This window comes from Branchiostoma belcheri, unplaced genomic scaffold, assembly GCF_001625305.1.
Source record: "Branchiostoma belcheri isolate BF01 breed outbred unplaced genomic scaffold, Haploidv18h27 scaffold57, whole genome shotgun sequence".
NCBI lineage: Eukaryota > Metazoa > Chordata > Leptocardii > Amphioxiformes > Branchiostomatidae > Branchiostoma > Branchiostoma belcheri.
This window is the reverse complement of record NW_017804209.1, coordinates 1373781-1401090: the sequence shown is the minus strand read 5'-3', so window position 1 is coordinate 1401090 and position 27310 is coordinate 1373781. Positions and strand designations below refer to the sequence as shown.

At 43.9% G+C, this 27310-nt stretch overlaps 2 protein-coding genes across 4 annotated transcripts; both read left to right on the top strand.

Annotated features, from left to right (window-relative positions):
* Positions 1-3921: 3921 nt before the first annotated feature.
* Positions 3922-11516, top strand: LOC109481707. Of its 3 annotated transcripts, none has more exons than XM_019784298.1 (4): positions 3922-4133; positions 8810-8918; positions 9490-9587; positions 9980-11516. In XM_019784298.1, the coding sequence occupies exons 2-4, from the start codon at positions 8824-8826 to the stop codon at positions 10351-10353; spliced, it is 567 nt and encodes a 188-aa protein (XP_019639857.1). In that variant the 5' UTR covers positions 3922-4133; positions 8810-8823; the 3' UTR covers positions 10354-11516. The 3 variants fall into 3 exon arrangements, with proteins under 3 accessions (XP_019639857.1, XP_019639858.1, XP_019639860.1); XM_019784299.1 differs by having other exon boundaries at positions 3922-4136; positions 8814-8918; XM_019784301.1 differs by having other exon boundaries at positions 3922-4140; positions 8814-8918.
* A 3783-nt stretch (positions 11517-15299) lies between these two features.
* LOC109481650 (neuronal acetylcholine receptor subunit alpha-10-like) lies at positions 15300-26148 on the top strand. The gene is made up of 13 exons (XM_019784230.1): positions 15300-15747; positions 16027-16116; positions 19203-19420; positions 19776-19820; positions 20311-20411; positions 21728-21883; positions 22324-22438; positions 22795-22878; positions 23335-23515; positions 24047-24231; positions 24554-24695; positions 25140-25258; positions 25679-26148. Exons 2-13 carry the CDS (start codon positions 16050-16052, stop codon positions 25814-25816), a joined length of 1551 nt encoding a protein of 516 aa, XP_019639789.1. The 5' UTR covers positions 15300-15747; positions 16027-16049; the 3' UTR covers positions 25817-26148.
* Positions 26149-27310: the final 1162 nt, after the last annotated feature.

The following is a 27310-nucleotide window of genomic DNA, read 5'->3' as shown; positions in this document are numbered from 1 at the left end:
ATTACAACTTGAATCAGACTGATGTAAAGGCCCGTTCTGCCTGGGCAAGCTGTAGATAGAGAGACGAGCGTACGGCACCTCAAAGCAGATACTATGTTGGCTACAAGGCAATATAAAATTGGGAAGATAATATCAAATTGGTAGGGTAGTATTTACATTACATAGAAACAAACACTTTGGAGACAGGAAGTTAAGAAGGGCTTACATCGGGGGGGGGGGGGGGACGAGAGACTCGCATCAGAACTGAGACGCTTTAAGCGCAAAAAAACTAAGAATAAGTACATAGTGTAGATGAAGTACTTCATGGTCTTGTAAGACCGACGAATGCCTACTACTACTACTATTTATATTAATACACGACCGTAGTTTGGCTGAAAGAAATAAAGATGCTGGCATGGGTTACATAAAAAAAGGAAGCCCGATAAAAACCCATAAAAAAGGCGCACGTCAACAATGAGCCTAGCGTAAACCTCTGCTTGGAGAGTACATCTTAAATGTTATTTGCACTTTTAAACGTTTACTGACAATATTTTTATATACATTTAATCTAATGGTTTATTACTATTTTAAATTGTTTAATATGACGTTTTATACTGTTTGCTGTTTATGTAATGTCCCGATGTCAATTCAGCCTCTGGCTGACATTTTTTGGACAGTGTTGTTGTGTTTTTAACGCAAATAAACCATTGATACAGCACCAGCTAGCTGGCATGGGTACTCAGGCCTGACAGGGTGCTTTGCCGCTGCCAACGCCTTGCTTCCTGCAATAAAGCCATCAAGGAGGAAAGCGAGTTTTAAACCCGGCCTAGCTGACACAAACTTCCGGGGAAAAGCGGGGAAGACGTGACATGAGTCACGCCTACACCGGGTTCAACTCAAGCCGAACGTGTCGTTTCGCACGTGGATGAAGGTTTTGTTCCATATAAAGATTTTTTCATTCCAACATTTCATGACTGTACATGGTAACGGCACAATCAAGTTATATCAGCTTATTTTATACCGTCACCAACGCAGAGGACAAATACAGGACAGGACAATGCTCAAAGTCGTGTGAAGTGCCTTTCCCAAGAGCACAAGATCGGTGGCATGTCAGGACCCTCGAGCCCGGGACCTAGGCCTCTGTGTTCCGAGTCGAGTACTCTGCCGCTACGCCACACGACCCCATAAAGATTGATGCGTGGAGTCTATAGTAGAGATTTAATTGCATCTCATTACAAGAGCACACAATTCTGCACGCCGTAACTTCCCTGTCAAGGCATGGCGTTGTGAGTATCCGTAAACCCTACTATTCTCTAGAAAAACGTTTTCATCTTCTGGCCGAAAAGTCTGAAAAATAATCAAACGAACAAACAAACAGTGTAAACACGTATTAGCTTTTATCGGCTAATGAGGCAGAGACACATTAGAACATCACTAGAAAACTCGTTTCCTTTGCCCCAAAATGCAAATACTTGTTGTAGTTTGACGCTCTTCCTCCTGACTATCCATAATTCCACCATGACTTCCTCCATCTTTAACCCTATACCTCAGGACATGCATGATGAATGTCCACCAGCGCGATGAAAGGAATCTGCCTGAACTATCAAACATCTTTAGTGCACTATGCACAAAGTAACATCTAGCGTCAGTGCACAGTAAACCAGTCAGAATTGCCCTGATGAAGATGACAGACGGTCATCAAAACGTCTGCTCGTAGGAATAAGAAACAAAAAATAAATAAATGGTTGTGATCAAAGAACTTTGCTATTCATCTTCTGTATCTTCCAGCCAGAAGTACCGAAGATGTCACATCGGTTTATCCCTAAAGACTTGATCCACAATGTAGAAAAAGTATGGAAGAAACTATAAGGTCTATAACGATTTATTTTGACATTTCTGTGCTATGAAGCGGGGCGTAACTTCCGCCAATCCGTGCCTGTTGACTGAGTTGACGGTCGGTATCCTATCCCCCTCACAGAAGGGGCATAGTGTACTGTCACACAGTGCTGACTCACGTCAACGCCTGGCGTGTGGATCTTATGACTATGACTTGTAGAATTTGAGGATGTCCGCTAGTGCGCATTCAATGCCCGTGAGGTCGGACTGCTATTTGAGTAAGCTTTACTCATCCAAACTGTAAATATACACGTACATCATGGATAAACAGAATTTGTCCGCGCGTCAATTAGGATTGACTTCCACCCTCGTACATCATACTGACATGTGCTTTACCGGTATCTAACATGTCAATAAAAGACAATCTATTCCTACGTTACGAAACGGACTTTTCTGTACCAACATATTGATATGTATAAGCTACGACTTTTATATGTCTCTACACGGACTGCAAAATTATTATTAAACTCTTCAAAAACCGACTTTTACCGCCATCTCTTAGCGTTATCCCACCAACCTCTACTTCTACACAATACTGGGCAAACGCCCCTCTCGGGGTGTAACGACCAGGGGGTCAATGCCCTGGCGCGACCGGTGACGGTGGTACAAAAACAAAAAAGTGAGGCAACCCCGTAGTTCCGTGGCCAGAAGTGGAATGTTAGTCTTACTTTGAGCAAACTCGTTAAACAAATGTCGGTAACGATTAAATTCGACAAGTGTTACGAAACGGGAGCCCAACTTCCGTCAGTCCGTTCTTGTTGACTGAGTTGAAATGTGGACATAAAAGTTCACAAGTAAACATATTAAATATTTGTATGTTTCAAAGCAGAGCTGTACCTGTTCGTTGTATATACATGTATCAAACCGTTGTCTACGCTACGACTTTTAAAGGTCTATAAAGATTTAATTTGACATTTCACAATTTGACAAGCGGAGCCTAAATTCCACCAATCATTGCCTGTCGACTGAGTTGGCAACCGGTATCCTGGGAAAACAAAGTCGCGCTGCCGTGTAGCCTCCATAGCATGCCAAAAAACGTGGGGTTTGGGGGGTCTTCATGGTCTTTGGGAGCTTTTATGTGCTATTTCCTTGTTGGTGTATAGACGACATAGCCGGCCTGGTTGAATTACTCCCGATTTTTTAGAACTGGGCTAATCAGAAAACAGCCGAAGACCACCAAACTCCCAGTTCTATAAGCCTGCTACGGAGGCTAATCAGAAAACAGCCGAAGACCACCAAACCCCCAGTTCTATTGCCGTGGCGTTTCCCTCGTGTTGACATGATTATTTTTTATTCAGAAAATGAAACAGTGATGAATACAAATGAAAGGACACAAAGTGACCGCGAACTCAAGTTAGGCAGAGCTTATATTCTCGCAGCCATTTTTACAATGAAAAATAAAGGTATTTTACGAGACGTTTGAAAAAAAAGTGGAATTATTCTAGACCTAATTGAAGCGTGAGTCAAAATTCCCATCCAAGAAGAAAAGAAAGATACAAGACACATAATTATATACATGTAACATATATGCGTTTTGTTTCTGTTATGCAGTTTTGTGTGGCTAACATTAGTTTAGTTTTTTTATTCACAAATCAGAAGAAAACGCATGCAGTGAACCATTCATTATACAATAATTCAAATCATAATATAAATAGCATAAGATGTAGATGTAGATTTCATAAGTTTACAGTTGATGTCATAGGAACAGAGCAAACAGAGCAAATTTTCCTTTCAAGAAGAAAAGTAAGAAAAAAAAGAAAAACAGGACACATATAGCTAAAACGTTTTGTTTCTGTTATGTACTTTTGTGTGGCTAACATAATTTTACAGTTTTTGTTTTTACAGCGATTTTTTTACTGTTATGTAGTTTTGTGAGGCTAACATAAGTTTACAGTTGATGTCATAGGAACAGAGCAAACCGCCGGTTGTTTGTGTTAGTGAGTAATCCCCACGTTACGCACGCGGTCCGCCCGCCCACCTCCCGGCAGGATATTAGCTCACTGGGCGTGTGTGCGGTTCGAGTGGGGATATAAGGACCCCGCAGCGCGCACACAGCACACAGAAACACACCTGACGGCACGGACGGAGGGACTGCGGAGGCGGCACGTGGGGAGGACGAACGACACACGACAGCGCGCGACTATCGCAAGACTCAATCTCTGAAGACGACACACGAACGAAGATTTGCGACTTGGTGAAGAAAATCCGACGACAGCGAACAAAGACTCGCGACAAGTACAAGTACAGATCAACTCATCAAGGTTGGTTGGTACTTTCATTAAGAATCTTAGTTTGTAGTCATAGCCGCAGATATGTATGCCTTAAACGTACAGCAAGCCAGGAAAAAATGCATTTTTCTTTCCGTTTCTGCTACTTACGTCTAGAAAATAGTTCATAAACCAGCAAGCCAAAGGAGGTTGTTGAGCTTCATTTTTGTCGAGCTGATTTTTTGACGAAGAGACCAACAACGAATTCGTGTACAATAACACGCTTTTCCTACAACAACACCCATGCCATCTGGCCATGTAAAAGAAACGCTCGCAAGGATGAGGCATGAAGTAAACGTAGCCAAGCAAGTCCTTAAAATGATCCAACAAAAAACCTTGCCAAGCTGCTAATGATTCCCTTTAGTGACCAAATAACTGGTAAAAACTATATGTACCTTATCAAACCTTATCGTGTCCCTTTATTCGGCAAGGTATTTTCATTTACTGTTTTACACAAACAAGAAATGGCAATCGCTAAACAAAGGATGAGGTCCGTGAGGTCCTTTCGGCGTAACTAAATGTAGCCTTCCAAAACGTAGTAAACTATTTTGTGAACAATAGATCTAGCACGTACACCATAGTGATAACATAGATATATGTTCTTAGTTTTGTTTCACCCTTCTTAACTATGAACACTAAGGGTAATGTTGTTTCAGTAGTATAAATACTGTAGTTAGCTCATGTGGGCAAGACGATTCAATAAAGATCATTCATTCAGTGAAAGCAACTTTTCAAGAGTGTCCCAAACCATCTCCGGAGCCCTAACTCAGGTGAGCACGCGCAGGTAAATTTGCTCAGGTGTTGAGCAGGTAAAAGGTGGGCTCGTGTCCCTATATGCACAGCCGGGAGGCGCATATTGGCTTTTCCCCGCCCAACATCAACAGGCGGACCGGTACAAGAACTTTTGGGTTGATGTTAATGCGTGTATCAGGACTGACAGGGCATTGACAGGACTGTGTACACTTCCCCCCGCGGTCTACTGACGAATCAGGATTGGTAAATTAGCTTTGTAACTTAACTAAACTTCGTTTAGAACAATCTGGTTAATTAAGACCCCTTCACTGTGTCGGATGAAAGGGACTACTCTTTGTTAGTAGAGTTTTTTTTTTAGATTTCCATCCTGGAATCGAATCTTAAAATGTTGTGCTATATTTTTGATATTTTTGGTTGGTTGGCAAGACCATGAATCGCCTGGTTTTTCAATAGTTGTGAATGGAGAGCAGCTAACTCTTAACTCTTGTCCTAGGAACGCTGCGAGGTAAATTCTTGCAACTCTGCTTTCCTATAAACTTTAGGCCAAACGTTCTAAAGTCAAATTTACACATGGAAAGAAGGCATTACGATTCGTTTTTCCGGGATCAAGTAAATGCTTCACTGCTTCTCAGAAGCTCCGGAAAAAACGCTTGCATCTTTCAACGGTTCGCGATTTTTGCTTCGCCGGGCGGGAACAATTAAGCGTGTCCCCACTGCCCAGAAGCCACAGGTGTGTTGGTGATGTTACCTGGTAGCGCCGGTAGCGGCAGGTGAGGGCTGTTGAAGTCCCTTTTGTCCAGCGGCGCCACTCGAGCTCCGCCCGCCCGCGGCATTTGTGTAGCTGGCGGCCTCATGTCGGCTGGTCTGGTCACGTGGGCCGGGGCGAATGGGCGGTGTGTGCCGTGTGTCGTGCCGTGCGGAAACACGTGGGGCCGGGGCGAATGGGCGGTGTGTGCCGTGTGTCGGGCCGTGCGGAAACCTGCGGAAGGAAGAACAAATTTGTGATGCCGTACATTTTGCCGGTTATGTAAACACAACATACAACAGGACGTCCTGGTGCCCATACTTTCCCTAAAAGGCCTATAGTATTTTTTCTAAATTTTAGCAGTTTAAGGCCATAGTAATAAACTGTTTTACTGGTTTTGGTTACTGTGTAAAAATCAGCCAGGGTTGTCCAAACACCGTCATACAACAGGACGTCCTGGTGCCCGTACTTTTTCCCTAAATGGCCTGCCGTATTTTTCTAACTTTCCCGTTTGAGGCCATAACAATGGGACTACCTATTTTTGGATACTGTGTAAAAATCAGCCAGGGTTGTCCCAACACTGTGATACAACAGGACGTTCTGAGGCCAATATATTTTTTTTCCTTGAAAGGCCGTGATCGTATTTTTCTAACGTTCCGTTTAAGGCCTGTTTTACTGGTTTTGGAAAATCAGCCAGACAATTAAGTAGCCGCTTTCTTGCTATTAGCCTGACCTTTTAACCCGTATTCTCCTGATTAGGCTAAAATCTCCCTGGAAAATAATCGATGGCAATGAAGCAGTCTCGGACAGACCAATAGAGATATAGTAGCTATAGTCTTCAAACAGAACCTCTCTGTCTGTCTCTTAAAACTTGTTAGTAGAACCTCAGCTGACCTGCTGAGGAAAGCATGTGGCAGGAGGTGTCAGTGCAGTACCGTTTAGAGTCCCCAGGGGGCGATAATGTTACTCTGGGGAGGATCTCCGCAGTACGTTTGGGTGTTTTTGAATGTCAGACCGTGAACTGCGCAGCGGTAGAGTGCAGTACCGTTTAGAGTCCCCAGGGGGCGATGATGGGAAGGGTTGATGTTCCTCTGTAGAGCATATTCGGGTGTTTTTGAATGTCAGGCCACGAACTGCGCAGCGGTAGTTCGGTCATCAGGGGACCCTGCCGGGAGGTAAGGACTTCACTCATTGGTTACCGCACCTGCCTACGCGGTAGTAAAAACTGGCAACAATTTGAGCCTCTACCAGGCTTCGGGAGGCGGCTGGAAATAGTAGAAATTGGCCAAATAGTGAGTGAAAAAACATGCAGAGAGAGTTGGTCTGCTAGAGAGTACATTGTGGGGCAAAATGTACTCTATAGCAGACCAACTCCCTCGGTATGTCATCTCTTTCTATTTGGCCAATTTCTACTCTTTCCGGCCTCCTCCCGAAGCCTGGTAGAGGCTTGGCTGCTGCCCGCATGTTTGTGCCCACGCGACTGTAAAACTGACAGCGACCCACAAAAGTACTCTGCTAATGGGGATCAGAAAGCCTTGTGCAGAAAGGTTAAAACAGGGGAAACCTGTGTAAGTTCAACAAGAGTCTAACAACGCGGGTTCAAAAAACAAATAAAATGTAGCCAATAGGGAGAATAATTGACTAGGGGAGTTTAGCCAGCGTAGATCTAGAGTTCATTTATCATCGGGAGGTGGAAATTAACCCTCTCGCGGACTGACTCTCCTGGCCAACTATTTCCTTTCTACCAAATTCTAGGATCCGTAACCCGCAGGTGCCTGGTGGTTCAACAAGAACAAGAACATTCTGCAAGCCGGCAGCAAATCGTAACGCGGTGAACTAAAGACAACCATTCCAATTTCAGAAAAAGGGACCCAACATGTGCAGCAACAGTGGATTATGAAATACGACTTACTAAGTCGTTTTCAGAAAAGCATCCCTCAAACAGAAGGTAACAGCCCCTAGAGTAAACTAGGTGCTACGGGAAACGTTTTACTCGAAGTTCCAATTTGTGACAAACCATTAGTTTCTCACACAAGGGTTTGTCTCGCCCACCACTACTTTAGTACTGGAGAAAAAGCACGATATTTATGTGTCTTCAGGGGACGTGCAAACCTTGTGAGCACGCTAGTTATGACGCAATTGGAAAAGAGAGAAACTTTTCAGTGTCATTGGCAGTTGAACTTCTGAACTGAAACCGTGAGAATCTCAGCAGGCATTCTATCTATGACGCAATTGAAAGGTACACCTGATTGTCCCTGATCTCTAAATTGGAAGAATTTCGTTGCTTAATTCTGGTTAATGGACAAGCACATGCTAAACATGGGGTCCTCGCATGACATAGACCAGCTGGCTGCTGATGTGGGAGTACCTGGCGAGTGCCATGAGTACCATGATGAAAGTTCAGGCATCAGCCCCTTGTGTGCTGCCTCACAATGTGACATTACTGTTCCGGTTCCATTTACTGATAAAGACCGCTCCCTGATCACACCCGCGGGGCCTTTCCCATCTGCACGGGTGAAGAGCAGCGCTACTCCATCAGACCTCTGTCGCATTGTGAAGCCTACGCACGAAACATGGGGCAGTTTCAAAGAATTTAATACTACTGAACTGGAAAAGTAACATTTGCAAAGGCATAATGATTACCTTCGGACATGGTCTGCTCTGTTAATTTTTACTCAAACACATTCACATAACGTTACATGTACTATGAGTATATGGTGACAGGAGCAGAGCAGACCATGAAATTGCAACATAATGTAATACCAGTCACCATGGTGACAGACGTCAACAAATCATATCATTTGCCAGGTCAGAGGTATATTGTTTGGAACAGAAGAGGAGGATGAAACCGAGTAAAAATAATATGTTTTCCTTCGGTAAACATAATAACTACTTCCTCCTAGCCTGTGTTACACCATCTCACCTTGCCAGCAGCCTCTATCAGGCTTCGGGAGGCGGCTGGAAAGAGTAGAAAACAGGTGCCGCAAAGTGTACTCTCTAACGGACCAACTCCCCCGGCATGTTATCTCTCTATCTGGCCAATTTCTACTCTATCCAGTATTCTGTATTGACAATTCCCATTTCAAGCAATGTTTCCAAAGTAGGCTGAAGTCAATGAGTGGGCTTTGTGGCGTGTTTGCATTTATAACCACCTCTCCATTCTGTATTTGCAGAAGTACAACGATGCACAAGACACCCCTACTTTTCATAATGGTGACGGCCCTGCTGGTGGTGCAGGAGGCTCAGAGCGTTGCACTCGGGAAAGGTCCACTCAGGAGGTAGGGGTGTTAATATTATGTACGTAGGAATGCTTTTCTACAGGTTGTTTCTTGCATTGTCGAGTAATAACTAGAAGCCCAAAATATCCTACCTCCACCACTTATACAGACCGTTTTTGTGCGTGCTAGGAAGAAGGGACCTGCAAACCAAAATTACTAGATATTTCAAACACTGCCTGTCAGAAACCCGTTGAATTAATTGACCAAATTTGATGGTTCTAGCGCAAGCCGTTCACGTGCTATCTGAGATAAAATTTGGCGCGGGCCTCAAAAGCCCCCCCCCCCTGAATAGGGTTAATCTGCCTAATTACAAATACTAAGTACTGCATGCTTTTCTAAACTTCTAAAGACACTTATTTTTGGCGTGTTTTTAGACTTTTTAAAATCTTTTTTGCACTATCTTTTTTCGATGCCAACCCAAAGAATGACTTAAAAAAGCCAAATCCCAAACCTCTGCTGGAGGATACTGGACCCACACAGAAAACCTCGCGATCGGCTAACGCGTTACATGTATCTCCCTATAACAGCAGGAAAACTCGGCTAACGCGTTACATGTATCTCCCTATAACAGCAGGAGACAGACGGAGGTATCCGTGACACAGGAGAAGAGCCGGGGCCGGGTGGAGCAGGCGCGCCTCGTCTGGCTGCACTCACTACTGGACGCACTGGGTAAGTCTTTTTGCTTACTCTTGCACCATTTACCACAGTCTAGGAGTATCACCATGGACATGCCACGATTTAGATGCATGAAAGAAGGAAGTAGCTTTAGAGATGGTAGGAGTTTTGTTAAAAGTCTATCATCTCCTTACGAGAGAGAGAAGGTGCCTGAGAGACTGAGAGAAAGCTAGAGGGAAAGAGCCGGGAAGACAAAGAAGCAAGTGAATGAGAGAAAGAGAGAGAGACGAGTGTGTGTGAGAGCAAAGGGACATAACCTCGTCGGTGTGTGAGAGAGAGAGGAGAATAGGGAGAAAGAGATAGAGAAGAGAGAGAGAGAGAGAGAGAGAGAGAAAGAGAAGGAGATAGCTATAGGAGGAGACTAAGCCCATCCTTTCCCCCTCCAGCGACGGCCGAAGACGACCCTCTGGTGGAGTTACTGTTCCCAGACGAGGAGCTCGAGTCGCCGTCTTCCACCGATTCCGGAAGTGACGACGTCGACCGTCGGCGAAGGAAGAAGGACGCCTCGCGTCACTTCCGGTTGGGCGGTTACCTCGGTTACCGGCCGGCCGCGCAGGCGCAGAGCAAGCGGAACCTGAGCGAGTACCTGGTGAAGAGCGACGAGCAGCGCTTGAAACGCCAGGCCCTGCTGGCAGCGCTGCTGGGATTGGTCGACGAGGCGCTCTTTCACCCGGAAGCAGCGGGGAATGCCGGGAGTGACGGGGTCGTCGGGCCGAACGCGTACGAAAAGTTCATCGCACAGAACCAGGCCGAGCAGTGATGGGACAAATTTTGGCAACGTGTAACCTTAGCACTCACGTGACTCTGACGTCATCATTCTACGCCATGTTAGATGGTTAAACCTGGATGTCATTTGATAGATGTGAATTTTATAATTACAGGCACGTAAAAATGGCGCTTCCAGGTTTAACCACCCAACATGGCGGGAATGACGTCACTCTGTAGAGCACCTCGTACAGTGAAGAGAATCACTCAAGAATTACTGTTAGACGATTAGAAATTAAACTTAAACCGTTTAAGCATCTTTTGTGCACTCATGACTGTATCTTCTTCTTCCCACGACGTAGGCACTTGAATGATTGACGACATGATGACGCTTTCCCGCCGTGGTTCTTGAATGTTTGACTGAATAAAGAGATTCTTTTTACACAACCAAGTCTTTTATTCAGCCGACGTTTCGGTGACCGCAGTGCAATGTGAACCAGCCGAATTGCCCTGAGGAAGGTGACAGACGGTCACCGAAACGTCGGCTGAATAAAAGACTTGGTTGTGTAAAAAGAGTCTCTCTGGTCAGTGTCCTACCAACCTGATGAAACATGGATGTTTGGCTGAAGTTAGTACTAAAGACACAAGCGTGCACACGACAGGAGGACGATAAAATCTATGCGTCCTCAAGCGATAAGGTAGCAGAGTAATGAGTTACAAACCATGTAAGTAGCGACTCCAGTTAAAGATTTCCATTTAGATTAGTTAGAGTAAGTCATTTTCAGAGTGTAGACCGTCCCGAGAACATGTCACTCTGAAGGCAGGTTATATTTCATAACATCATGTATTTATTACATATTTCGCAACATATCTATGACAATATTTATTTGTTATTTATAGAACGTCAAACCTCCCGGTCTGACATCTTGCACCTTTGTTGTAATCGTTATCTTTAGTGCACTCAAGTGGTGAAATAATGGGCACTCATCTGGTCGGATAATGGGCACTCATTTGGTCGGATAATGACCACTCGTGTGGTGGAATAATGGATGTATAGTGTATTATTTAATGACGTGGAGGTTTTTCTACCTACGTTGCTCTGACGCCTTCCTAAGTATTGACATAAACCTCCAAAGGTTGTAACAAAGATAACCATGTAAAACAGACCAGAGAAAAGCGGAATTTAAACTGCAATAAACATGGAGGAAGTATGATGAACATACGGTTTATCTTTTACTTCGTGGTTCGAATTCCTTTGTTGCGTTTAATTATCATTATTTTATGTTACATTATTTTCTTGTATCATGTTTCTATGGGCTCCCTTGGAAATCAGCCTCAGCGGCTAAAGGATTTGTTTGTAAGATTGATAAATAGAAAAAATAAAAAGTATAAAGAAAGTCTAACCAGTATAGAAAGCTAGTGATGCCCGTCATGATTGCTTGTATTTTAAAACACAATAGCGGATATACAACAAAGACTAGAAAAGTAACATTTGCAAAGCAAATGCAAAACGTTTACCTAAATCCCTCCAGCTATAAAATTGCAACATTATGTAACCCAACATCAGTTACCATGGTGAGAGACAGTCTGGTTCAGTCAGGTCAGAGGTCACTGTTTGGAGAGGAAGAAGATGAAGAACACCCTTATGTACTTTTATCCTGTTTATCTCCGATACGAGCGACGACTAGCGAGAATAATAAAAACTGCAACTGAATGCGTTAATGATCCAAACTGCGAGGTAGTAGTAGGGAGGCTGCCAAGAGAAGCGAACCAGAAATATCGTCTGAATTTTCTGTGGGTTCCGCACTAGCCTTTTTCCACCAGACGGCGATCGCCGAACGACTGTTGAACGATCAAAATTGAATTTGTTTGACCTTTCATCCTCCAATTGGAATATGATGAATGATGCAAAAGTCTGCTTTATGAGCAAAAAACATCAACGGCCTCCTTCCGCCTCAGTTGACGATAGGCTTGGTCCAGGAGGGGCCCGGCACCTTCTCTGGTGACTGAGCAAAAGACGCAAAACGTACTCTCCAAGCAGAGGTTGTGAGGGAATGATCGTTAGCTTTTTATATATGGCCCGTTTTGTTGTTGGGTCGCGCATGGCCAATGGATACTGCCTGGCCAATTTTTTTTTTTTTTTTTTTTTTTTTATTCAGAAACTCAATGAGAATTACAAATGAAAAGACATGGACTAAGTGACTGCGAACTCAAGTTAGGTACAACTTATATTCTCGCAGCCACTTTTACAATGAAAGAAAAATATTTTACAAGACAATTAAAAATACATGAGATCTCGCGTGAGTAACAATCCTCCCATCCCAGAAGACACATACAGTTAGAATTCTTTTTGTTTCTAATATATAATCTTGTGCGGCTAACATTATTTTGCAATTGATGTCATAGGAACAAAGGAAACTACCGCGAAGAACTAAATATTGTATGGAATTATCAGAAAGGGTGTTTAAATCAACAATATTACCAAGTATGCTTGAAAGCTTGCCAAAAAGGACTAAGCGCTGGTAGGTGTATATAGGGCAGTGCAATAAATAATGAGCAATCGTTTCATATGGACACCCGCAGCTACAGGATGGACTTGTAACAAGACCTCGGGTATAAAGATTGTGATTCAAGCTGCAGGTGCCCAGACGAAGTCGGGTAGTGAGAATACAGGAATAACGAGAACCAAAGCTAAAATAGTTTAACTTTACAGGACGTACCGATTTGAAAAGATTTGAACGAAATTTTGGATACGACAGAGTACGGATTTCCAAATTCAGGTTGTTCCATCCAGTGATGGAATATGGTATAAAAGACTTTCCAAAACGATTGGTAGAAAATTTGATGGTTCTCAGATTACTACTGTTTCTCAGATTGTAGATAGAAGTAGCAGTAATTGTACATGGAAGTAAATCTGTAAGATATTCCCGAGTACATCCGTTTACAATGTTATGAAATAGTAATAAGCGATGAATGTGTCGCCTATCGGACAGAGTCTCCCAGCCGAGCTCTTGACAAATTAAAGAATATGAAGACCCTTTTATGGCACCAGACACAACGAGGGAGCAATGATACTGAACTCTTTCTAAGAGGTTTGATTCCTCGATTGTGCACCCGTGCCAGACAACGTCAGCATATTCCAACAATGAACGTATGAAAGACTTGTATATTTTTCCAATACATGGCGGGGTAATCTAAATTTCAAGGCCCTAAATAGGTTAACATTTTTGAAAGCTTTAGAAACAATACTGTCAATATGAAGATGCCAAGACATATTGGAACTAAGAATAATCCCAATATGCTTATGACAGGAAACTGATTTTATTACAGAATTATTAAGAAATAGTGGGGGGTGGGCTTGACGGACTTTTTTAGTAGTAAAACAAATTTCTTCAGTTTTTGTGGGATTTAATTCCATCAGCCACTTAGTAGACCATAAGAAGATTTTTTCCAGGTCCAAATTGAGAGAGACGGAAGCATGAAATGGGTTATCAACAACTTGAAGCAAAGAACTATCATCGGCAAAAAGAAAAGGCTGAGAGACTAGTCCATCAACAATATCATTTACATATACAAGAAAGAGTAAGGGACCGAGAACAGACCCTTGGGGGACACCCGCAGGGACACAGCACCAATTGGATGACCAATTTGATACTGTACTTTTGCCACCCTAGGATTTGCCTGGAGATTAGCAAAACGTACAAAACAAAAGACATCCGCCCTTTGTCTATGAAATCCGTCGAGCTACTGTAATTGTCAAATGTTTTATGACTCAGTGATCGCCCAGTAACCACGGTCTTTCGTGGTAAGAGTGCGTAAATCACACCCGCTACAACCCCGTCTATAGTATTAGTAGCCCGGGCGCGAGTTTGGCTTTTATTTCTCAAAGATTTCATTTGATTTCAGCTCCTTGTCGGACACTAATTTGACGAATGGCCGTCCCCCTGTAGGCCGGATAAACACGTTACAGGAACATTAAAGCCGCGCTGCCGTTAGGCCACACGGATTTAATTGTATGGATGACATCCTCTGAAGACCCCCAAACTAGTGCGCGCGGGCGAATAAAAAAATCGGACCAAAAATAAAAATGCTACTAAACCACAGTAATACAAAGGTGGTATTGTGAACTTGCGGCAGTACACAGCGGCGTATGTTTGACATATACACATGCTGGCCGTTTGCGGAATTTATGAATCGGCACTGTACGAATGTAGGTACTGAGTTCTTGAGTCGTGGAGCTTCGGTAGCCTGGGTGCCATCCTCCAGAGTTACCACCGACTCCCTATTGTCGCTAACTACCAAGGACTACTCAGACCTAGAGCCAGGCCAGAGCCTCTGTGGACTAGATCTTTCTTGTTTCTTTTGAGAAGAGGCGAAAACCATGCGCGCACAGATGCCATCCATAAAATTAAGTCAGTGTGGCCTTATCTAATTACTAGATGTGTATCTGTAATGACTGGAGGTCAGAACGGGACCAGGACCCGCACAGGTCACACGGCCCGTAATGTGATTAGTACATAGACTTCTCCATCAAGCCACTTTTTTCTGTCAGAAAAACAGTGATGAATACAAATGAAAGGACACAAAGTGACTGCGCACTCAAGTTAGTCAACAAGTATATTCTTGCAGCCACTTTTACAATTAAAAAATCCTGTCATCCCAGAACTGATAGTGAGGTCGTCTGGCGGAAAGGCAGAGTGCACGACTCGGAACCAAGAGGTCCCAGGTTCGAGTCCTGACATGCCACCGATCTTGTGCCTTTGGGAAATGCACTGTACACGACTTTCCCCACTTCACTCAAGTGAAAATGAGTATTGCCCTGTCCTGTATTTGCTTCTATTTGTGTGACACAACACCAGCAACAGCTGCCTGTGTCCCACGTATATTGCACTGCTACAATTTCAATAAAACTAATGATATCAAAATCAAATCAGAAAGATAAAGAAAGCAAAACAGGGCACACTTAACTAAAAGGTGGCACTTCTCCATCAGTTTATGGCGTGTTGCCATAAAGAGATGATTCTCAGATAGAGGATAACCCAATTCCCCGTGCGCTTTTCGCATTCTAACGTGGTTTGGTTTTGGAGGCGACCTTATTACGAAGCTAAAATCTGCTCCTTAAAAGCCAAAGTCTGAAACAAACCGGTGTTCCTGTGTAAATTACCTGACAATCAATCCGATTTTCAAGGTATTCTCTTCAAACGTTGAAGACTACGTACTGAGCGGTTTTGAAACGCGCCGTGGCGTCATCGTCAAGTGACTTCCCGTCTCTTCAGCGCTCCTTGGGAAGTATCCGGTGACGTCGTTGACGTCAGTGAGAGTAAGGAGCAGAGTTACCGGGTGGTTCTGTCAGACTCAGACCGTGCCCTGGATCTCGGGTGACAGCAGACGGCACGAGCTCTGAATTACGCGGCGCTGGGTAGGCTTGGAGTCCATGTCAGGGAAAACGGTAAGTCAGGGCCATTCTTATCGTTTCAAAGCAGGATTTGGATCAGGCACGGTTCTGGATAGTCTTCATGTATCTAATAAGTTAGATTTCTCCAAGGGCACCGATTTGGATAAAGCACAGTTCTGGATACAGCACAGTTCTGGTCACCACGGTTCTGGATAAATGGCGGTTCTCGTTAAATCACGGTTCAGGGTACAGCATGGTTCTGGATAAAGCACAGCTCTGGATGAAGCATAGTTCTGGAAAAAGCACTATTCAGGATACAATATTTCCCCACAGAACATGCCTGAATATCCCCGCTGATGCCAGCCATGCCGCCCCGCAAGACAGACGCGCTGGTTCTACTGGTTTCCGCCTTGCTCAGCACAGGTTAGTAGAACGAAGATTGCCTTGACTTGTCTAACTTTCGCTTCCTTTTAAACTTTCAAAAATGTCTTCACGTTTGTATCTGAATGTCAGTCAATAGTTCGTACTTATAAGCCTGCCTTTCTGACAACTCACCAGTGTCACTGACGAAAGGTAGCGGATGCTATCTAAAACGTCTGACGGTTTCCAAAATCATATCCAGTTGGTTAACTGTTTTTACCTCCGGGTAGGGATGTATATCCCGAGCGCGGAGGTTTTGTGAGGGAAGACGAAAATTGCGTTCGCACCCGTTTCTCGCGTTTGGGTGGACGGATATGTCTGGGACTTGGTATACGTTTTGCTGTTGGGCTGTAGATGGTGCACATTGTTTTGGTTTTTTAGTATGTGTGTTTTAGTGCGTGAAAATGATGCGTTTAGACCGCCGATGGACACCCCTTTCAGTGTTGGTCGGGCCTCAGCTTTTGACCTTTGCATGTATAATCACCATTGAGGTCGCGACCACTGATCTGACCTTTCACACAGAGGGGTGTCAGCATTCTTTGAAACTGTTCAGATGTGAACCACATGTGCCGTCAATCAACGTCTCGTGCCTGGTGGGATCGCGCGGGTCGCAGCCAGCGAACTTCCGGGTGGGCCAATGGGTCAGGGGTCAACGCCCTCTTGCGCAATTTCGGATGTTTTCGGCTTGGTATACTGTCTCAGACCTTCTCGGGACTCGGTGTATCTTCTGTTAATGGGCTGTAGATGGTGCAGGTTTTTTTTGTTTTATTGTATATGTGTTTTGGGGCGTAAGATTATTTGTATTTCCTTTTCGTGTCTCGGACACCCGTTACTGTGTTTGTTTACATTATCGCTGGTCGCTGAGGGTCGGGCAGCCAGATTCGCCACCGGATGCCTCCTGTCCTTTCTATTTTTGGGCTCCAGTCGGCTAGGGGGGATTAGTGATTCACACATCATTTAGCCAATTACAAACATTTCGAAACTTTTCGAAAAAAATGGTATTCGCGCGAATTCACTAGTTAATTCAAAGAACAGTCCCAACATGCACCCAACATTCTGCAACATACATTACAATACCCGGAGGTACAAAATCTACGATTTTCCTTGTTGTAACTGTTTTTTGGCGAACGTAAAGATACCATAAAAGTTGCATTTGAGTACGCATAACACCTTTCATGGATTATAATAAACGGAAACTTTAAACATGCTTTAAGAGCATTTAAAGAGCTCACTTCAGTTTATTTCACATGGGATCATATTAGAAACTTAATTACACAGGAATTGCAAATTAATTATGGCACCTATTACTATATAAACAAACATACTATGAGTCGTGTGCACCGTTGTAAGGTCGACTGTTTGCATCTGATAGGATCTGGTAGCCAAAAGAAGGCATGAATGTTTGTAGATAAGCATCTTCGTTAGTTCATTCAGCCAACGCCAGATATCTGTTTTCCCCATCTTGTATTGCCCTTGTCAACATTGTTTGATAACCATTTGTATCCGCCACCGTTCAACGCCAAGCAGATAGATGAAAAATGACATTCCTCAGAAAAGAAAATCTAAGACCTTTGATCCCTTAAGCTGTTGTATAACGGCGTGGGTAATCTAATGATTATTACTTACGTTCATCAATTGATCATGGTATAAGTTATGGCACCCATTACTATATAAACAAACAAGCAGATAGATGAAACACGACATTTCACAGAAAAAAAACTGAGACCTTTGATCCCTTAGCTTGTTACATAACGGCGTGGGTAATCTAAACGTTATTACTTTCGTTCATCAATTGATCATGGTACAAATTATGGCATCCATTACTATATAAACAAACAAGCAGATAGATGAAACACGACATTTCACAGAAAAAAAACTAAGACCTTTGATCCCTTAGTTTGTTACATAACAGCGTGGGTAATCTAATGATTATTACTTACGTCCCTGACTCTGCAGTCATTAGTGCAGAGATAAGTTCAGATTAGGACCTTTCCGCGTCCATCGCAGCGGCTTTAATCGGTTCCAGCTCCATGAATAATTAAGCTGAAGGGAGTCTCACACCGCCAAAACCCAGAAGTCGCTGCTCTTTCTACTGCTGATAATCGATTTACACAATATACATGTAACTGACTAGTCTCCACCAAAATCCTTTTGCAGGTAAATGGAGCTTCTCTGGCCAATGGACCTATACCATTTTTACGTCACAGTTTGTTTACCTGTTCTGGTCAGTTAAAGAATAAAGATCATTTCAAAGTTTTTAAAGTAAGGTATGTCTGATTTTTTTGCTGTGTCTAGTTGTGTTGACACAGCATTACATGCCGCATAGGTGATTTAGTTGTGACATTAGACGAAAGTAGTACTGTATCAAAAGCGTTATATTAGGCTAACGCTATACAAACACACACCGCGCTACGCACCCCTGTACAATATAAACGTCGACTGACCGGCATTCATTGCGGTAAACAAACTGTGACGTAATAATGGTATAGGTTCATTGTATCCCTTTTAGGCCGATTTTTACCATTTATTCAGCCTGCAAAACGAGTCTGATGGAGACTAGTAACTGAGCAAGACAAACCTAAACATGACAGTACAAAACAACCGGCAAGAATCAATACCTTGGTGTGTATGGTCAAACCCAACGCAATTATCATTTTGTAAAGCTCTAAATCTATGTATAATTATGAACAAGATTGAACTGTAATTGCCAACACAAAGACTGGAGTTGTACAGTCGAAAAATTTGGGTGAGTCCAATATATGTATATATATTGACTAGATTAATGTATCTAGTCAGTTCTTTTTTAGAACCCCCTGACTTAACGCTACCTCTCTCAAAGTTCAAGGTCAAATATGGGCCTCCTGGTGGCTGACCTTGGTACTGCAGCAGAACTTTTGTATTTTGAGGGAAAACAGATGCGCCAGTTATGCAACAAAACACCAGCTGTCAAAGACTTCCTCTAACGCAAAACACGTGTGGTCAGGCAGCGCGCCTACCCGGTTTGATTGATGTTCTCCCTCTGGAATAGCCTACATGTACTGAGTTGACAGACTGACCTATTTCAGGACAAAACCTGTGTTATTTTTTAGGAAGTTGCGGACAAATCCTGGAGGAGTCCACGTTTTCAGCGGCCCTACCGGAGGGCTACAACAGACACGAGCGGCCCACAAACGCTAACCGGACCCTCCCCTCGGACGCCAGCGAATCGTCCCCAACCCTGCTTAATGGCACCCTCCCCACCAACAACAGCGAACCGCCCCCAACTGTGGTGTGGCTGGACTTCGCCATCCGGGAGGTGGATGAGTTGGTAAGTACCCGGACGTGATGACTCATTGGGATGGCATACAATAAAGCAATAAAGAATGCAAATAGACATGTTAAAATAGCTAACAAGAGATACAAATGCTTTTAGCTGTAAGTGTCCTGCAATGCTAATATTTTTTCTGGGATGGGAGGTTTGACTCACGCTAGGCCTCTTATGTATCCACACTTTTTTAAACATCTTGTAAAATACTTTTCTTCGTGGTAAAATGGCTGCGAGAATATAAATATTAAGAATGCAAATTGACATGTTAAGATAACTAACAGGGTCGAGATTTTCACTGTCTTTGTGAGTTAACGTTTTCACCAATATGAACAATCGTTCTTTTGACTGTTTACAGGACGCAAAGAGCCAAACCTTGACGATTCTGGTGGATCTACAGTTGGTAACGTCACAGTTTCCGTTCTTACATGCCAAATCTGTCAGGCAGTTAGTCTGTTGATAACTCAAGCAAATCATCAGCACCCTAGACTAACAGTAAATCAGTAATGTCCAACAAATAGGCAAGGCGCGCAGCCAGAATCCGCTGCAAAGCAAACATAAGCAAAAAAAGTTGACTTCAAGTTGAAATCACAAAACAAGAAAACAGGTTGGGACAGTTCACCCTCACTTTGGTACAATTGAAATTTATTTTTGGGACAGTGCTGGCATGGGACAGCAGGAAGAAAAGTTAATTTCGAAGCCCACATTGAGTCCATCGACCACTGGAAAATTTGGTCGGAAGCTACGATATTGTAACGCCGACGGGAGATCTGCTTAGGGGTTAACGATGCAATTCCTAAGGTATGTAATAAGGTATGTCTGATCATAAATTTCTAGTTTCTTCTAATACGTACTATACATTTTACCTCCATACCTTCTCCCGTCATGCCCAGCGCTGGATCGATGACAGACTGATGACGTCAGGGCCAGGGAAAAGTACCCGGATCTTGCCGAAGAACCTGCTGTGGTCACCTGACCTCTACTTACTCAACACGTAAGAGTCTACGTCATCATTATGTTCGAATGAAAACTCGTCTGCTTTGATTTGATTTGATTTATTGAAATTGCAACAGTGCAATACACGCGAAACAGAGGCAGCTGTTGCTGGTATTGTGTCCCACACATAGAAACAAATACAGGACAGACAATACTCACTTTCACTTGAGTTAAAGTGGGGAAAGTCGTGTAAAGTGCGCCACACGACCCCACTTGGTAGAATTCATAGTTGTAAAGTTCAAGCTTTGTTCCAACACTAGAAGGGAGCTCACCATACATTTTCGGTCGATGTCGTCAACCTTCGTCAGATGTGTGCTGCACTTGCTCAAGTTGCTGACTCTCCGGAAGTCGGAGGCGTGATGACGTCAGGAGTGCATCAAAATTTGTGGCGGGAAGACGGTATCTGCCACCATCACATCATCACTATGCCATTCACCTCACAAAATACTTCCAAACGACCCGCTGGGGAGGCTGTATCAAATACGTAGCGTCATATCAATACATGATGCATTCGCCGTAACGAATCGTGTTACGGCGTAATTGATTGACAAAGACTTCTGATGTCCCTTGTGCCCCCCTCCCACCCTGCTCTCATGACCTTGAGAGTGACATACCTGTGAGTGACGTTGTGAGCTGGCAATTCCCTTCTCGTCCACACCACCGAGTCACCTCCGTCTGCAAACAGACTAATCTGCTCGTCCAGGAGTCAAACGTATTGTAAGTTTGACTCCTGGGCGAGCAGTAGCTCAAAAACCTCCGACTCCTCAAAGTTCTTCGATTTTCAGTCATACGTCATTCCATTGCAAGTATCACGACCTTTGACCTTCATTGAAGAACCACAAGTTTACCAGAAACGTAGCAGTTGCTCAGAATATGATGGTAACCGACGCTGTCCTGGTTGCTCGTTTGGCTGTTATTTTTCGTTTTCAAAACAGGAACCGAGAGAAACTTTTCCTTGCACGGCCTTTGAAGTTCTGCAGCCAACAGTGTACGGCGCCACCTTGCGGTGGTAGTTGTTACTGCAGGATCCGACATGATGTCATAACAAGGCCTTGAACTAGTAAAGCACGATACGAAATCATACTCAAAGTCTACTTAACGGGCAGCCATTTGGACATACATGGTATGATGATATATAAACGTCAAGAAATGTTAAAAAGGGAAATAAATTCCCGTTTAAATTCACATTCTATAAGATTATATAAAATCAACCAAGTGTGAAAACGTCGCAAGACCCCCTGTTGCTACGGACGAACAGCAAGAAGATACTCAGTATCCATTCTCTTAACAGTGATTTTTTTTAAATATCCTCAGGAACGACGGGAAGGACTGGAGCGGCCGGTTGGAGGTGTGTAATCACGTGCGTCTCCATGGCAACGGCACGGTCGTCTGCAGGGGACAAACCATTCTGATTTCGGGGTGTCAGGTCGACGTCACCGCCTTCCCGTTTGACAGCCAGAGCTGCCCCCTGTGAGTTGGCGCTGCTTGGTGTGTTCTTCGCGCGTCCAGATCTTTTGTTTTCTCTCCTATTCCTCCTGGTCTCTACCAGACTATTTTGCAGGCTGAATAAATAGTAGAAATCGGTCAAACAAGATTGTAGCTTGCCTGGAGAGTTAGCCGGCCTTAGGCCAGTTTGTCTATGATCGGCCAACTCCCCTGGCCACCTACATTCTTTTAGCCCGATTTCTACTACTTCTTCAGCTTGCAAAAGAGTCTGGTGCAGACTATCTTCCTCCAAAGTTCTAGATTTAGCCTGTCGTTTTCTAGTTCTATTATATTCCTTTTAGCCTCAATTTAATCGTTGATGAAAGTCTTATTTTGCATCTTTTTTTGTAACTCTTCAGTTTATCCATAGCCCGTTGCTCTCGCTTGTATCATGCCGAAGTTTTTAACTTGTATTCGTGTTGCAGACGTTTTGGATCCTGGTTGTATGGATGGGATGAACTTCGGTGGGAGAACTTGTCCTTCACCGCAGAAATGCACAAGGAGGACGACTGGGATCTTATAGGCTTTCCTGTAAGATCGGTAAGGTTTACCTGTTCAGGTAAGGTTGCCTGTTCAGGTGAAAGTACCTGTCTAGGGATGATTACCTGTACAGATAATGTTACTCAGCTAACAGAAAAGGTTGGGTCTTCGAGAGACTAGAGGACACTATACCAGAGCGGATAGTCATTGTACAGAAGAGAGTATGCATTCCTAGGGAACATGTTGCTGTAATTTACGTACTCCCCTGGCCGGCTAACACCTCTGGCATAGTAGTCAGTCTATGTGGACAATTTCTACTGTGTTCTAGCAACCTAGAGAGCCCGGTAGAGCCCGGCTGCTGTATGCAGTGAGTCTATAGCTAGTTTGATGTGTAGTTTCTTGTTTCCCTACAACAGGAGAGGATGACTCACATCGGGTGGAGAGAGCCCCACAGCGAACTGACCGTCTTTCTGCTGATTCGACGGAAACCTTTCTTCAAGGTGAGAGGTGTGTGTGTGTGTGTGTGTGTGTACATGTGTGTGTGTGTGTACATGTGATGTGTGTGTGTCTGTGCGTGTGTATGTGTGTGTGTGTGTGTATGTGTGTGTTTGTGTGTGTGTATGTGTGTGTGTGTATGTGTGTGTGTGTGTGTGTGTGTGTGATTTTGTGCCTGTGTGTATGTGTACGTGTGTGTGTGTGTGTGTGTGTATGTAATACTATGTATGTGTGTGTGTGTGTGTGCCTGTGTGATTTTGTGCCTGTGTGTATGTGTACGTGTGTGTGTGTGTGTGTGTGTGTGTGTGTGTGTGTGTGTGTGTGTGTGTGTGTGTGTGTGTGTGTGTGTGTGTGTGTGTGTGTGTGTGTGTGTGTGTATGTGTGTGAGAGAGAGAGAGAGTGCGTGCTTGTCTGTGTGTATGTGTGCGTGAGTGTGTACATATACAAATTTGTTTCCGCAGGTTGTTGAGCTGATGCTGCCGTGCGTGCTGCTGCAGGTTCTCACGTTCCTCGGCATGTTGCTGCCCTCCGCCATCCCCGTCAGGGTGCAGTACAACGTCACCATCTTCCTCGTGCTCATCCTATACCTGTACTCCGTGGAGTCGGAGCTCCCAGGAAACACCGCGACAGTGCCGCTGATCGGTCAGTTATAGCCGTTATTTAACTCGGTATTAAAAGTGGCAGAGTGGTCTTGGGATTAGGGCTGTTGGCTTAATCTCCAAGCAGATCCCTTTCGTTGGCAAGACAGTATTCATTAGCCAGAGAAGGTTGCCGGCCCCCGAAAGTACCATGAAAGGACTTCATCTACACCGTGTACGTATTCTTGGTTTTGCGCTTAAGAGCGTCTCACTATTCACGTGACGGGAATAGTGGGCCATTATAACTGATGAGGACCAGAGAAACAGTCAAGGTAAGAATAGGACACCGTCAATATATCTGCTATTAACAGGTTATGGTGTACGGAAATCCACGGTCAAAACGGTCAAATGTGGCAGGAAGTTTGTATGGTTTGTATGATAGATACCGGTATGTTGTCCCTTAATGCACGGCCATATGACTTCAGTTAAGAGTCAGAGGTCGAGGTACTGCTATTTTTAGCTACATGTTTTGCTACATATGTTTGCTACATGTTTCGCTACAAGTTCAAGTCATCCTTCTGTTTTCCCGCCACAGACATCTGGTTCCACAACACTATGGGTCTGGTGGGTTTCTCCATCCTGTTTATCGTGCTGGTGCTGAAGGTTCACCACAAGCCACTGAGCGACCCGGTACCTGCCGTGGTGCGCCGACTGCTGCTCCGCAAACCTGCTGCTGCTCCTCAGGAACAGGACGGGACGGGGGCTGCCACACACGCACAGGTTTGTTTGTTTGTTTGTTTGTTTGTTTGTTTGTTTGTGGGCCCCTTACTAGCTGTAGTTCGCCGTCTGCTGCTCCGCAAACCTGCCGCTCCGCCACCAGGACAGGACGGGACGGGGGCTGCCACACACGGACAGGTTTGTTTGTTTGTTTGTTTGTTTGTTTGTTTGTTTGTGCCACTGAGTGCTCCTGTACCTGACACCGTGCGCCACGCTAGCTCGGAAAGGCTCGGCAAATCTACTGTCACGATGGGAGTCAAAGGGCTTGCTTGAAGTTTATATATAGGTGAAGTTCCTCAGCAAGTATGTTTTTCGTCGTTTCCAGGACAACGGAAGCCTGACCACGCCCATCCCGCGGGTCAAGGTGTACCGCAGCCCCGTCCTCATCAGGCGTGATGCGCATGCTCGATCCCTCCATGACGTCAGCGAGGAGCCGCCCTGTCCCGTGCACGTCACCACAGCCAAAGGTGTGACGTCATAGTCAATAGGCGTTCTTCCGTTTTGCTACAAGAGCAATGTATCAATGTCTTATTGCATGATCGAGTACGTTTTGCTGCATTACTAACTGCGTCAGTCAATCATGCAGCATCATGAATTGAAGCTGTGGTGTGTTTCAGCGCAATATCTTTTAACCTGCTCCGCTTGACTTGTCTGACTTTTGTTCCTTTTTCGACTTCCAAAAAATTGTCTTCACTTTATTTGCATACCAATCAATAGTTTGTGCTTATAAACCTGCATTTCCCCTCTGGTCTCTCAGTCACTGACGAAAGCTAGTGGATACTACCTGAAACGTCTGACCGTTTCCAAAATCATATCCAGTTGCTTAAGTAATGATTTTTGGCGTATCTTATTACCTGGATGTCTAACCTTCACCGACGTATTAAAGCTTTTGTTCCACCTGTATGACTCAGACGTGACCGGGACTGCCCAGTACTTTGAGAAGTTTGATGAGCTGTCCGACAAGTTTAACGACATCTTACAACAACTGGACCCCGGGCCGGAGGAGCCGGAGCCACCGGAATGGACAACGGTGGGTAAAATTACACAAACACACAAACAAACAAACACACAAACAAACATCTTACAACGACTGGACCCCGGGCCGGAGGAACCAGAGCCACCGGAATGGACAAATGTGGGTAAAATTACACACACACAAACAAACACAAACGTACAGACACACACACACACACTCACGCACACAAACACGCGCGCGCACAGGGATAAGAAAAGTTTCCAGAAAAATCAGGGGCAAAACAATGATTAAGGGTTCGCTGCGCTCACTCGGTGGCTTCATCCGGTGGTTATAGCAACTGGCAAGGCTTGATCACACAATATACACCTCTAGGCGGGTCATTAACCCTTGATTATTGCCTGGAAACTCTTCTTATCCCTGTGCTAAAACCAAGTATCTCACACGCCAACTTCTAGATTTCTGCCCATCTTCCAGGTTGCCATGGTGATGGACCGCATATTCGTCATCCTCTGGTTGATTGGTGCGCTGACGAGTGACGTCATCATCCTTGTGTTCTTCCGACATGACATCGAGGCCGAAGAAGAAAGAAAGGCCCTGGCCTTTCTGGACTGAGAAACTGTATCTGTATCTAATATAATGTCCCTACTGTACATGGTGACAGCGAGTTCCACTCTGCGATAGTTCTAGGAAAGAATGAGCTTTTTAGCACCTCTATCCTTGGTACAACTCTGGTACTTAAAGGCATAGCTATTTTTTCTGAGCTGATATTAGGTACTTATAAGTAGTGCGCCTATATCCGATTAATATACAGTTCAATATACAGACATCTATAGCAAAAAAAAACGAAATTATCCACAAACAACGCGTATTGAAAAGACACTAGTAACTGCCCTCAGTGCAATATTGTAGTATAGAATGTGAGCATCTGTCGAGCAATAAAGTTCAATCAATGATTCATTACCTTCGCCAAGAAGGTTATGTTTTCAGGGGCGTTCGTGTATGTGTGTGTGTGTGTGTGTGTGTGTGTGTGTGTGTGTGTGTGTGTGTGTGTGTGTGTGTGTGTCTGTCAACACGATAACTTGAGAAGGTCTTGATGGATTGTCTTGATACTTAATAGGTGGGTAGGTCTTGATGAGACCTCAAAATGATTAGATTTTGGGCCACCTGGCGGCTTGTCATGGTACTGCAGCAGAACTTCCGGTTTTGATATCTCATGATCCAGACATGCTAGGGTGACGAAATTTAGATGGTAGATAGCTCTTGTGCTGGGGATAAAGTGACATGAGTTTGAGCCCCCTAGTTGCTTGCTCTAGAACTGCAGGGGGGTTTAATGGACAAATGTTTAAAGGGGGATAACTCAAGAACCGATTGATGGATCACCGTGATTTTTGGTATGTAGGTAGCTTGAGTGATGCTTGACATAATGATATTACAATTATGCAAATATGGATGTAATTTGCATAATTAATGAGGAAATTCTATTTATCAGCTGCATTCCATAATAGGAAGTTCAAGCTTGTGACATATGTTATTAAGAATGAAACACAGGCAGATATCGATTATGCAAATGAAGACTTAATTTGCATAATTAATGAGAAAATATTATAATTGCATAGTGGTAACTGCCTGGAATTTTATACTTGGGGTGTTTGAAAGTTAAATTAAGGTGAACATAATTAAACATAACTTATTCAAATAAGGACCTCATTTGCATAATTCATGAGAAAGTTTCCTCATGGCATTCTTTGTTAAGATAAGACTGTCTTTTGGTGGAGATTATGATCAACAGATATAATTCATGCAATTGAGGATCCTATTTGCATAATTAGGGGGATTAATATATAATTTCTTAATCATAAAAGCTAACATCATTTGGCGAAGGTATGAGATCGTGGAACTCTAGTTCATTTATTCATTCATTTACAGATGTGATTTGGTTATTACACCACACGGGGCCGAACGTAGTTACCTGGAAAAGTGGACATTTCGACTTAGACTACAACAACAGTCAGTCACCCAGACATTTATCTAATAAGACTGACAATGAAAACATACATTGCTATGGCGACGGTGGTTGTTGTTAGGGTTATTGTTTGCATGGCACTG

Bases quoted from the DNA above. Each gene is read 5' to 3' on its own strand.
- LOC109481707 (XM_019784298.1), top strand. From the start codon at position 8,824: ATGCACAAGACACCCCTACTTTTCATAATGGTGACGGCCCTGCTGGTG. The intron at 8,919-9,489 runs GTAGGGGTGTTA...TCCCTATAACAG, and splicing joins GGGAAAGGTCCACTCAGGAG to CAGGAGACAGACGGAGGTAT. The intron at 9,588-9,979 runs GTAAGTCTTTTT...TTCCCCCTCCAG, and splicing joins CTCACTACTGGACGCACTGG to CGACGGCCGAAGACGACCCT.
- LOC109481650 (XM_019784230.1), top strand. From the start codon at position 16,050: ATGCCAGCCATGCCGCCCCGCAAGACAGACGCGCTGGTTCTACTGGTT. The intron at 19,421-19,775 runs GTAAGTACCCGG...GACTGTTTACAG, and splicing joins TCCGGGAGGTGGATGAGTTG to GACGCAAAGAGCCAAACCTT. The intron at 22,439-22,794 runs GTAAGGTTTACC...TCCCTACAACAG, and splicing joins TAGGCTTTCCTGTAAGATCG to GAGAGGATGACTCACATCGG.